Source organism: Gastrolobium bilobum, unplaced genomic scaffold, assembly GCF_033153095.1.
Source record: "Gastrolobium bilobum isolate Gb01-03AN ecotype WA unplaced genomic scaffold, APGP_CSIRO_Gbil_v1 utg14936, whole genome shotgun sequence".
Lineage (NCBI taxonomy): Eukaryota > Viridiplantae > Streptophyta > Magnoliopsida > Fabales > Fabaceae > Gastrolobium > Gastrolobium bilobum.
Window position 1 is genome coordinate 266,615 of NW_026898693.1, and position 12,798 is coordinate 279,412.

General features: G+C 36.2%; 3 protein-coding genes across 4 annotated transcripts; 1 reads left to right on the forward strand and 2 right to left on the reverse strand.

The window, feature by feature from the left end:
- Positions 1-53: 53 nt before the first annotated feature.
- Positions 54-1,181, forward strand: LOC133318438 (glycosyltransferase BC10-like). The gene has a single exon (XM_061520435.1). It carries the CDS (start codon positions 54-56, stop codon positions 1,179-1,181), a length of 1,128 nt encoding a protein of 375 aa, XP_061376419.1.
- A 4,907-nt stretch (positions 1,182-6,088) lies between these two features.
- Positions 6,089-8,590, reverse strand: LOC133318421 (large ribosomal subunit protein uL10). 2 transcript variants are annotated; one of them, XM_061520409.1, is made up of 6 exons: positions 8,311-8,590; positions 8,143-8,211; positions 7,680-7,748; positions 6,970-7,068; positions 6,503-6,895; positions 6,089-6,411 (listed from the first exon to the last, which is right to left on the reverse strand). In XM_061520409.1, the coding sequence occupies exons 1-6, from the start codon at positions 8,398-8,400 to the stop codon at positions 6,259-6,261; spliced, it is 873 nt and encodes a 290-aa protein (XP_061376393.1). In that variant the 5' UTR covers positions 8,401-8,590; the 3' UTR covers positions 6,089-6,258. The 2 variants fall into 2 exon arrangements, with proteins under 2 accessions (XP_061376393.1, XP_061376392.1); XM_061520408.1 differs by having other exon boundaries at positions 8,143-8,588.
- A 1,323-nt stretch (positions 8,591-9,913) lies between these two features.
- Positions 9,914-12,699, reverse strand: LOC133318452 (large ribosomal subunit protein uL10-like). The gene is made up of 3 exons (XM_061520451.1): positions 12,340-12,699; positions 11,331-11,399; positions 9,914-10,604 (listed from the first exon to the last, which is right to left on the reverse strand). The coding sequence occupies exons 1-3, from the start codon at positions 12,595-12,597 to the stop codon at positions 10,356-10,358; spliced, it is 576 nt and encodes a 191-aa protein (XP_061376435.1). The 5' UTR covers positions 12,598-12,699; the 3' UTR covers positions 9,914-10,355.
- Between the last annotated feature and the right edge of the window lie 99 nt (positions 12,700-12,798).

Consider the following 12,798-nt stretch of genomic DNA (forward strand, 5'->3'; position numbering starts at 1 on the left):
AAAAATAAATAAAAAAATAGCAAAAGGAAGATTATTGAATATTGAGGACAGAAATGTTATCTCCCAACCCACTCTCTCTACTCTGTGCATTACTTCTCTGCTTACCTTTAGCCGTCATATTCACCACCACCGCAAACCACAAACATGCCACAACCGCTAACCCCATCCACGTCATCCTTAACAAACCAAACCCAAATCTCAAAAACATTAGCATCTCCGAAAAACCCAACAACAAATTACAGCAACCAGCGTCGCCACCGCCACCGGACGACGATGACTTGCTGCTATTCAGGGTAGCCACCCAAGTGAGTGCGAAACCCACTTGGCCCAAAAAGATAGCTTTCATGTTTCTAACCACCACGCCCCTCCCATTCGCGCCACTCTGGGAAATTTACTTCAACCAAACACACACGAAACTTTTCAACGTTTACGTTCACGCCGACCCCACTTTCTCCTACCACCCACCCTTCTCCGGTGTCTTCTCCAACCGCGTCATCCTTTCTAAACGTACACAGCGGTTCTCTCCCACGCTTGTCGCGGCGGCGCGTCGCTTACTCGCCAACGCGCTCATCCACGACCCTTCCAATTCCGTCTTCGTGCTCCTTTCTCCCTCCTGCATTCCCCTCCACTCCTTCAATTTCACCTACCACGCGCTCGTTCACTCCGGCAAGAGCTTCATCGAGATCCTTGCCAATGAGACCGGTAGTTATGACCGTTGGGCGGCGCGTGGACCTCACGCGATGCTGCCTGAGGTGAAGCTTGAGGAGTTCCGCATTGGGTCGCAGTTTTGGGCGCTGACACGTCAGCACGCGAGGCTTGTTGTGAGTGACAGCACGCTTTGGCCCAAGTTTAACGTGCCGTGCGTACAGCGTGACACGTGTTACCCCGACGAAAATTATTTCCCTACCCTTTTAAACATGCGGATGCGGGACCCTGAGGAGTGCGTGCCCGCCACGCTCACGCACGTGAATTGGACGGGGCGTGTGGATGGACATCCTAGGACGTACGAGGCGTGGGAAGTGGAGCCCGAACTGATCTTGAGGATGAAGTCAGATATGCCTAGGTACGGTGACGGTAACGGTAACAGACGCCGTGATCCGTTTTTGTTCGCAAGGAAGTTCGCCGCCGACGCACTGCAACCGTTGATGAGAATTGCAAACGACGTCGTTCTTCGTGATTAGTCAGAACGATGGGGTGTCGTGATGTAAATTTTGCGATATTGATGGGTGGATATGTATTGCTGAAAAAAAGAGGGACCAGAAAACGCACTCAGATCCACTTTGTTTTTCTTTATTTTTAATTTTTAAAAATTGAGCTATAGAGTCATATCTAAAAAAGATTTAATTAGCCAGATTAAAAAAAATAACTTATGAATTACATTTATCGTTTAAATATTTATCTAAGAAGGGACCTATTCCTGAGATATGTGATTGAATCAGATGAGTCTGGTTTTCACATCTCCTCGCGTGTTAATTAACTTTTGAGTAAAGACTCAAATTGGTCTCTGACAAAAAACTCGGTGTCCAAATTAGTCCTTTACAAAAATAAACTCGTTAAATAGTCCCCAACAAAGTGAAACAGGACCTACGTTAGTTCTTCTGTCAATCCAAAACTGACGGTGCTGATGTGTAATGTTAAGTGACATGTTGAACGCCACGTTGGAGATGGAACGACGTCGTTTGGAGAGAGCACATCCACGTTGGTCAAAATCCTTTGAAGAAACCCAATCGAACGTCAAGTTGTTCTTCCCTCACAAATTTTTCAAAGGAACATCATTGTATGGTTTAGGGTTCTTCTTAAACCAGAGAGAAGGGAATTAAATTGAAGATTGAACGTTTGAATTTGGGGATTACTGATTTAGGGTTTACTGATTTATGGTTTATCCTCAATTTGGTGTTTTATTTGAAACTTAGTGTTTAGGAGATGAATATTCCTTCTGGGAGGGGGAGCTCAAGCCCTTGTAGTTCATTTGGGTCCAGAAGTAAAAGAAGGAGAGTTGTTCTATTGTGTAAATGTGGGAGACACAATGTTGTTTACACCTCCAAAACCATTAGAAACCCAAATAGAGCATTTTTTGGTGCCCCAATTTCAAGGTGAGATTTTTTTTGCATGCGTTAACTATCTAATTTGAATGTTATTAATAGTTTGGTTTAATTTGGTGTTAGGAAAACAAAGTCGCAATGCAACTTTTTTAACATGAGTCGATGATGCTACAACACACTCAACACACACAAGCAACCAGCATGCAACAATTGAGGCTCAACCAAGTTCAAGAGCATCAAGAGGCAGCAGTCCACCTCCATGCAATCTTACTGAGGTTGTGACCAATGAAACAGTTACTGCAGCAAGTAGTGGCACCAGGGCTAGATTCATGAGCTTCATGTCTACACCAGGGTTCAAGCCACCAAGACCAGCCCCACAGAATTGATTGGAATCCATTCAGATGCACTGACATTAAGCCATTTTTTGGATGCCTCTAATATAGGAATTTATTGGAATTGTAATTAGGGTATTTTTTTGGAAATACTTCGGTATTGGCCCTGTTGAAATATGCCATTAGGACATTTTTTGTATGCCTCTGGTTATGGCCATAGTTAGTAGGAACATTATGATTTTTTGGAACAGAAGTATTGGCCTTCATGGAAATATGTCAGTGGGATTTTTTTGTATGACTGTGGCATGTTGGCCATGGTTAGTAAATGTAACTAGGATGTGATGAAATGAATACAACAATGTTTGCTTACTATCTGTGTTCTGTGTAATTAATGTATTCAATGCTGCAATTTTTAAATTTTGGTCCACACCTACTGTCTGCTGATACACTTTGTGGTTTCTGTCAACAATGGTATTTTTTGTTCTGTTTGTTGCGTCCATTATCAGCCATCTATTTTCACATTGTACCTTCACTGTAGATTCAATGTAAAAAAAATAAGTTCTGTTTCTGTCAACAATGGTTTCTCCTGATGAAATGGTATTTTTTGTTCTGTTTGGGAATGTCCATCATAAGTTCCCTGTTTGTAAAGTTTGTGTTGTTCTGTTTGCTGAGTCCAATAATGTTTTGTGTCATTAATGTATTCAATGTAGCTTCACTGCACTTGTAAACCATTTGCAATTATGTGGCCTTATAAGTCCTCAACATTTTCTATCGATGACCTTTTTAGTCCTTGTTTTATAATTCAGAGGCCCATTTTGGTCCCTAACAAAATTATCGGGATCCTTTATAGTCCCTGTTATATTTCTGTTAACAACAATGTACGTTTGCTATTAACAGACCAGCCATGACATTTTCCCTTGTACATGGCTGATATTAATCATGACTATCAAGAATGTACATTTGCTATTAACAGACCAGCAATCTTTTTATCTGCATCAAGTTTATAGAACACTTTGTGCCAATAAACATAACTTCAAATACATAAGCCATGTTATATACATTGTATGAACAACAATTCATTAAATTTCAACACTGCTCCTTCCATTACAAATCTTTACATTCCAAAAATGTTACAACATGTAATGGTACATACACTAGCAAATCAAAACAGAACCACACCATATATTTCACTCCAGTCTACTTGCAAGATATATACATATTACAAACACAACAATAATGGATCCAGCAAACACCTTATCACACCTACACACATGCTTAATTTCCTTCTCCTTCTCTACCCCTTCTCCACCCTAGCATCATGAACCCATGGCGGCTGCTCTTGATGTCCACAAAGTTCAACTTGAATTCCATTTCAGCTACATTCAACTCCAGCTTATTAATTCTCCAATCTTCCAGCTCCATGGTATCAGTTGTAGCATCATCCACCAATGTAAAAAATTTACAGTGTGGCTTCTTTTCCTAACACCAAATTAAACCAAACTATTAATAACATTCAAATTATACAGTTAACGCATGCAAAAAAACATCTCACCTTGAAATTGGGGCACCCAAAAAATGCTCTATTTGGGTTTCTAATAGTTTTGGAGGTGTAAACAACATTGTGTCTCCCACATTTCTCCTTCTTTCACTTCTGGACCCAAATGAACTACAAGGGCTTGAGCTCCCCCTCCCAGAAGAAATATTCATCTCCTAAACACTAAGTTTCAAATAAAACACCAAATTGAGGATAAACCCTAAATCAGTAATCCCCAAATTCAAACGTTCAATCTTCAATTCCATTCCCTTCTCTCTGGTTTAAGAAGAACCCTAAACCATACAACGATGGTCCTTATAAAAAATTGAGAGGGAAGGACAACTTGACGTTCGATTGGGTTTCTTCAAAGGATTCTGACCAACGTGGATGTGCTCTCTCCAAACGACGTCGTTCCATCTCCAACGTGTCGTTCAACATGTCGCTTAACGTTACACATCAGCACCGTCAGTGACACCGTCAGTTTTGAATTGACAGAAGGATTAACGTGGGTCCTGTTTCACTTTGTTGGGGACTATTTAACGAGTTTATTTTTGAAAGGGACTAATTTGGGCACCAAATTTTTTGTCAGGGACCAATTTGGGTCTTTACTATTAACTTTTTTAGTATCCACATCCATTGCGACAATGCACTGCAAAAGCAACTGGAGCTCAAAAGGCATCCAAAGTAAACAGCAATATGGTAGAAATGGAGAATTTAAAATACCTATTTTTTTATTCATATATTTAATTAATGTGTAAGTAAATCAAAGCTGGTAAAGAGTGTTCTAGAAGAGCAGCAACTTCATCCATCCACAGTTTTTTTTGTTGGCTTCATTTTGAATACTAATCTCATCTTCCAAAGTCCCAACTCCCAACGCTGTGGCAATAGGTTTATTTACATAGTAAGGTTTATTTAGACTTTATAAGTAGAAAACAATAGGTTTATTTAGACTTTAAATAACGACTAGTTAAAACGTGATCAAAATCAAATTTGACTTCCAACACTGTAAGTTTAGATGGTAGCACCAACATTCTATATTTTAATTTGTAATAAGAAACGTGGATTAACAAAACACTCCTATATCATGAGATTCATGACGAAGTAGAGATAATAATGCACTTTTTTATTTGTGTTTCAAATTTCACTCCATGAATATTTGATTAAGTTTAAAATGGTTTAAGCCTGTTGATGACATAGAATTATTAGAGAATAGAATTCAACTAACTTAGAAATACTTAAAAAACACTCTATAACAACAAAATTTAATTCAATCATATTAAATATAAAGAATATAAAAGTATAACTTCATTTAAACAACTGCAAATTTGTAAATTGAAAATGCATTTTTTTTTTTTGGTGAATTGAAAATGCATTTTTAATTCAAAGAATTTGTCGCAGTATATAAAAACATTGAAAATAATATTTTGCCCGCATTTCAAAAGCAGGCCTTGCCTGAGTATATGAATTCACTGACCAAACGCACTGCATAAAATGCTCTTAACTGCCTCATAACCAGCTTCACGCCATAATCATTTAATGTCTAGGAAGCCTATCTATAAAATTGAGCTCATTTTTAGTCAGTTAATAAATCTATGTTCAGCTTCAATTTAATTTCAAACTGTTCAATAAAAAGCATACCCCTGCTCATTTCAAAAATAAACTAATTTAGACGACTTTTTCCAATACTTGAAAAACTAATTGAACTTGAATATTGGGGAAAGTTGGCAACGCTTTGTTCCTTAAAATATTGTATTTTGCTGAAGGTTTCGTATCGTTCGCAGCTAGAGAACGTTTTAAGCAATTAAGCAGAATAAAAAGACAAAATCACGAATAATGTGTAACAATGTCTTTGCTCAGACAGTCAAGATGATTAAACAAATCAATACTACAGCACAGTTAATCAAGAACCTTCACATTAGAAACAATTCATTCAAATTAAAGATAATTTAAAAAAAAAAAAATCAGTAATGCAACCCCTCCACCTCCTTAACACAAAATTATAGCACTGTCCAGGTAGGAGGAAGTCGTGATCTAACATGGTCACTAGTTCATGCTTAAAATCATCATTAAGGAACATGAATTCATGAAATTAACAATCGCCATTAAAATTCACGTTAAAAAGTAAAAACCGCAAATTAAGTAATATTTCAACCAAAACAAGAATGTTATAACCGTGATAGGAACAAAGTTAAGCCAGAATTAATTATAACTAGGAAATTAAAAAATTATAAAACGAGTCACAATATGGAAAGGAAAAACAGCAAACTACAATAACACTTAGAATGAGAAAGCGCTAACAAGACTAAAATGAAATATACTAGCACCAAACTCCAACAAAACCAGACATAAACTAGTCAAACAAGCCAAAACCCATGTCATCATCAGATTCTTCAGCTGGCTCGTCATTCTTTTCCTCTTCCTTGGCAGCAGCAGCAGCAGCTGGGGCACCACCAGAAGCTGCAGCAGGTGCTGCAACAGCAGCTACAGCAAATTTACTTGGGTCCTGCATTTAACATAACAATTCGTATATAAGAAAGATAGAAATAATGGACCAATATATTATTGTCAGATCATCAAAATGTTGAAACATATACCTTTAAGAACTCCTTAACCTCGTCTGCCTGGGGGAAAGAATATTCTGTCGCAACTGCAACAGCAAGAACGTTCTTGTAGGCATTCACAAACATGTGTGGTGCAGCTGCAAGAGTTGGGTATCCAACGGCCAATGACAAAGATGTAACCATTGAGACACCAATAGCAAACTTCTCCGTGAGGTCATCCTCAGTAAGGTCGAGGACCTCAGGGCTAAAGACTGAACCATTATCATACACGGATAGTACAACAAGCCCATATGAGAAAGGCCTGATGCCGAGTTTGGCAAGCAATGCAGCTTCAGAAGAGCCGACCTTGTCTCCTTTCTTAATCAGTTCAACAGGGGTAATGATTTCGACAGTACCCTTGTTAATCTTTGTTGGAATATTGAGCACCTGAAAGGAGAATAGACATAAACATGACATCCACAAGAAAAAAATTCAAGTTCTATAGGAACAAGATTACAAACCTGGAAGAAAGAGGTCTGCGAGGGATCAAGCCCTGTGTTGCCAGGAGGAACAACAACATCAATTGGAGCAACCAGACCAACACGGGCAGGAGCTCCCACCTGATCGGATTAAAGACAATAATCAGTGGATGAATATTTAAATAACAAGAAAAGGGAGCACATGTTAGCTCACCACTGAATTTTTCAAACAAGAAACAAAATATTTCAACAGAATATAGAAAAAGGATATTTACAATCAATAATAATAGGAAATTCAGCCAACAAAAACAAAACACTGCAACCAGAATATCTCATTAGGTGGGGAAAGCAAAATTCTGCAAAATAGAGAAGTAAAATTAACTAATCTAGTGCCAAAAGTACGGAACAACTTCCACAACCTTGAAGACATGAAAATGACAACGACTAACATAGAATTAATAGTAATTCACAACGTATAAACAAAATGTACAAGAATCAAATATATGAACTGCATCTTGGAATAATTGGAAGGTAAATCCGAACTTAAAAAAACAATAACCATAGTGAACAGTTCATGCTCAAGAGAGAAATTCACAAGCTATCCAGTAAAGATATTGCTAGCCACTTGCCGGTGATGGATTTACATTAAAGTACCGCAACTCAGGCGGCACAAAAAACCGAGCAACATTATCATTTCATATAGCATACAGAAAAAACATAAGAATACAAAAATTGGGGAAAGATTACTTCACCTTGTACTTGGCAACCTCTTCGCTAACCTCCTTCAGGTCACCTTTTGTGAAAATCAATCCCACGTTGCCCTGGGTCAACAAACAATACATAAGACACATTCCCCAAACAACGTCAAAAAAAACATAACAGATGCTTTCAATGTAGCGCATTACATTGAGAAATATTCCCTTTTGTTTAAATACACGTATAGTGGAAAAAATTGTTTTTCCGAAAATAAGGTAATCGAAACACAAACTAGTCTATAAATTAAAACATCAGTTCGTTTTTTTATTCTAAAAAACAGTTATTGAAATGAGGACGTAAGCACACCGATAGGCCACAAGATCTAAACTAAACATCATAACCAAAGTTTATAGCTTTATCTCTCTTGTGCGGTAAAATAAGACTAATCATGATTTATTCAAGACCTGTCAATAAATAAAATGGTAAAACCCTAAATTGCGGTAAGAGAGGAGAACGCACGACAAGAAGGGGAATCAGGTTGAGGAATGCGTTGTTTCCTGTTTTTTCAGAGTGAATCCGAACAGAGCGCTTCATCATCGTGTTTTTACCCATGAGAACAACAGAGTCGCCACGTAATCCATGTCGAATGCTCTGGAGCTGGTTGGATCCGACGTTGTCGGCGTTCACGACCAGGATCTGTGAATACATATCCAGAAGCTGGCATAACTTCGAATCGTAAGCGATCTTCTTCTCAGCCTTTGTAGGTTTCACCGCCATTGAAGATGTATGGATTAGGGTAAGAGAAATTGACAGAACAAAATCAAGGGCCAAGACGAAGCAGTGGCTCAGTCAAGGCGGACAGCAAATCGGTGCCGTCTCTTTAACCTACTCTTTTGAAAGTTAAGCTGCAACGGAGAGAGTGTTAGTGCGGGAACAAAAGGAATTGGATAACCGTGGAAACGGAGATATTTATAGTGATGGAAGAAGGAAACTAGGGTTTTCCTTATAAATCATTTTTTTTAGAATAAAACCTTTGGAATTGGGTGTTAGTATAATTCATGATAAGCCCAATGGACTTTAGATCATTTTTAAGTTATTTTTTTCATAATTTATTATCTAATCAGTTTATAATTGCCCAAGCCCATATAAAGCCTTCCTTACAGAATTTTTAGATTTGTACAATTTTTTAGTTTTCGAAGCATATTTTTATTGCTTTTTTAATGAAAAATAAATTCTACATTGAGTTTCTTCTTCAAAAATCTTTAAATGTTATGACAAAAGCTCACGAAAATTTTGAATGAAAACTTATATTATGTCCAATAATTGGAGAGAAGTGTGTACTAAAAAAAAATAATTGGAGAGAAGAAGAGGATGGTGGAGTGGAGATATAGGTAACTTTTTGAAATGTCTTATTTTTAGTTTATATTCCTTTTATAAGTAGAAACTTAACATATTTTTACAAAAGTTCGTTGTAAAACGAGTTTGTTATAAAAAAAGCTTAACTTGTTTGGAATGTCTTATTATAAAAATAATTTCTTGTTATATAAATAAAAAAGTAAAAGCTAAAAGCTTCAGAATTTTTTTTTAAAAAAAAAATATATAATATATTTTTAGAGTTCTAATATTTATTTTTAAGTTTCATCCTTATTTAAAATTTGTATTTAACAATTTTACCTTTTACTTTAATAATTCATCATAATAATAAAAAGTATTTGTAACCACAATATTTGAGAATCAAGCAATAATTCGTATTCAGTACCTTTTGCAGGTTCTAATTTGCAATAACAGCACAGCCAGAACAAAAGTAATTATTACCACCTATGTTCAAAAAATATAAAATTCCAGTTTGCAAAATAATTAGATAAATGGAATAAATTATGTTGATTGTTGAGTTATACATGGAGAAAGAAATCCTACGAAATCATTATTGGGAAGGAAAATATTTTTGTTACAACTACTACTGAAATTTTACGATATAATAATTCATATTAAGTCCGAAAGTCCTGTAGAAAGCACGATTTCAATAAGAAAGGAAAACTAGACATCAAATCATTATAACTTAGGAGGGATGGAAAGAGAGATTTCACTTCGTTAGGAAAAAAAAAACTACTCATTGATAAACAAAAAAGTTTAAAAAGTAAAATTTAATAGATAACCATCATTTACTAGACATATATACTCAAGTTGAGAGCTTTAATAAAAAACCGACCGATTCTCTTTCATAAATTATGGGTAAACCTATTGAAATGAACCATCAGTTTAAAATGTACAAATATTATAACTCATCTTCTTTTTTTGGTAAATAATAACTCATCTTCTCTAACTTCAAAGTTAAAATAGAATCAACAACATAATAAAATAATACAATTTTTGAGCCAGTAGTTATCAAGTAAATGGTTCTGACATTGAGAATGTAATACTTATAGACCTCACCAAAAAAACATATTTATGAGATAAACTAATAGCTCATTCAGATAATAAATATGTTCTAATCTCCTTATTTAAAGGGAGGATAAATTCCTGAGTAAATTAAGAATCCTTAGATCAGGAATACCAACTCCCAAATTGAAACCCTGATCAAAATCATTTTCATTCTTCATCATTCCATGAAAAAGGAGAATTCCACTCTAAAGAGTTCGAGAGCATATAGTGCTCAAGAATCAATATCGTGACAGTCATCCTTCATATAAAATTATAAACCATGTGATCCAAATTAGAATACTTCTTCCACATCACAAATTACCAGCCAAAAGGAGAAAAGGAGCCCATAAACTAGTCAACAAGAACTGTCTTGATCTCATCAAGTAACAATGTTTGTGCGGCAAGAATTTTGAGGATACAAGAAAAGGCTCAGAAGCCTGAGAAGACTGCTGCTTACAACACGTGAGGCCCAAAGGTAATTGTCCTGATTGCAAAAAGGAACAATTGTGGTATGTGTCATACGACAAGAACTTGGTGCACATGAGAATAGGATGAACAACCTGCAAAATGAGTTAGTGTAACTTGATAAGAAAACAAGTTTTCCACACTGTGAACATGACAAATATTTATTTATAGGTCAAGCTTATGCAAGATCGGAAAATTTTCAAGAGCTCCGCCAAAAAACTTGATAAAAGAATGTTTAGTTCTAATGCAAACTGAAAATACACACATCAAGATTTTGAGCAAAGCAATGAACATCATTATAGAGTTTATGACTCGAACCAAACTTGTGTCTAATGTCAGCTTGCAAAAAACAAATGTGGTTGGCAAATGATTTAGCTAAGTCTAAAAGTGTAGAACAAGCAATGACAGAAGATCAATGTCCAAGTAACATTGAGAAGTCAGGGACTCTTACATGTGGACCTACAAGCACAATTGTACTGTGCAAACTTAGCAAATCATAAAATTGAGTTTAAATGTTCAAAAATATGGCTTCTCTGCTACAAGGCTCCTAAGCAAGACACGTAAATTGCGATTAACAATCTCACTTAAAAAATCAATTTAGGCAAAAATCCAAAGTAAATTCCAAGTGAATGACAAAATGAATCCATAAGTGTTCCACGCAAGAACAAGTATCTAGATTTTTGCTCCTCTACAAGTATCATGTTGGAAATGTTAAGCAAATATTATGTAAGTATTGCAAAAGATGGATCAAACTAAGGTCATGATTACATAGCACACAATATATTATTAAACCTTAAGATCAACCGAACATGTTACTTGACCTTGTGCTTGGCAATCTGTTCGCTAACCTCCCTCATGTCACCTTTTGTGAAAATCAATCCCACGTTGCCCTGGTTCAACAAACAATACATAAGACACATTCCCCAAACAACGTCAAAAAACATAACAGATGCTTTCAATGTAGCACATTACATTGAGAAATATTCCCTTTTGTTTAAATACACGTAGAGTGGAAAAAATTGTTTTTCCGAAAATAAGGTAATCGAAACACAAACTAGTCTATAAATTAAAACATCAGTTCGTTTTTTTATTCTAAAAAACAGTTATTGAAATGAGGCCGTAAGCACACCGATAGGCCACAAGCATAACCAAAGTTTATAGCCTTATCTCTCTTGTGCGGTTAGTGTCTGAATTCTTAATGAACCTATCTAATTCGCTTTCGGATTTGAGTATTTTAACATTCCTAAAAAATTATAGTCTTAAGAATCAAAATCTTCCCATACCAACAAATCTAAGATATGTGTTTTGATTATAGATAAACAACTTTATCTAAAATGTTTTTCGCATATATTGAAGTACTATTATTTCGATTGAATGATTTGAAACTTAAAAATTGGTAATTCAAATCGAACTGCAAATAGTGCAGAACATGTCGCCACTGTGGCGCTTTTTAATCAGTACTAAAGGAACAAACAAACAACCAGCATACACTGAAAACTACGGATAAATAATTAAATTTTCAGAACACCTACTAAAATGAAAAAAATATGATCATGTAACTTTACTTACTCCACTCACTATTTTATTTTTAATGTCAGATGAGTTCATATATTTCTAATTTTTGTAGGGGAGTTTATACATAGTACTCAAAATTTACTCGAAAAGTAGAAGAAAAGATTATCATGTAATGGTTTGAACTTTAAACAAAGATATTGACCGAGATATCTCAGTTATTACAGTCTAAAAACCCGGCTTTCAAAAGAAGAATTCAAGACCTGTCAATAAATAAAATGGTAAAACCCTAAATTGCGGTAAGAGAGGAGAACGCACGACAAGAAGGGGAATCAGGTTGAGAAATGCGTTGTTTCCTGTTTTTTCAGAGTGAATCCGAAAAGAGCGCTTCATCATCGTGTTTTTACCCATGAGAACCACCGAGTCGCCACGTAATCCATGTCGAATGCTCTGTAGCTGGTTGGATCCGACGTTGTCGGCGTTCACGACCAGGATCTGTGAATACATATCCAGAAGCTGGCATAGCTTCGAATCGTAAGCGATCTTCTTCTCAGCCTTTGTAGGTTTCACCGCCATTGAAGATGTATGGGTTAGGGTAAGAGAAATTGACAGAACAAAATCAAGGGCCAGACGAAGCAGTGGCTCAGTCAATGCGGACAGCAAATCGGTGCCGTCTCTTTAACCTACTCTTTTGAAAGTTAAGCTGCAACGGAGAGAGTGTTAGTGCGGGAACAAAAGGAATTGGATAACCGTGGAAACGGAGATATTTATAGTGAT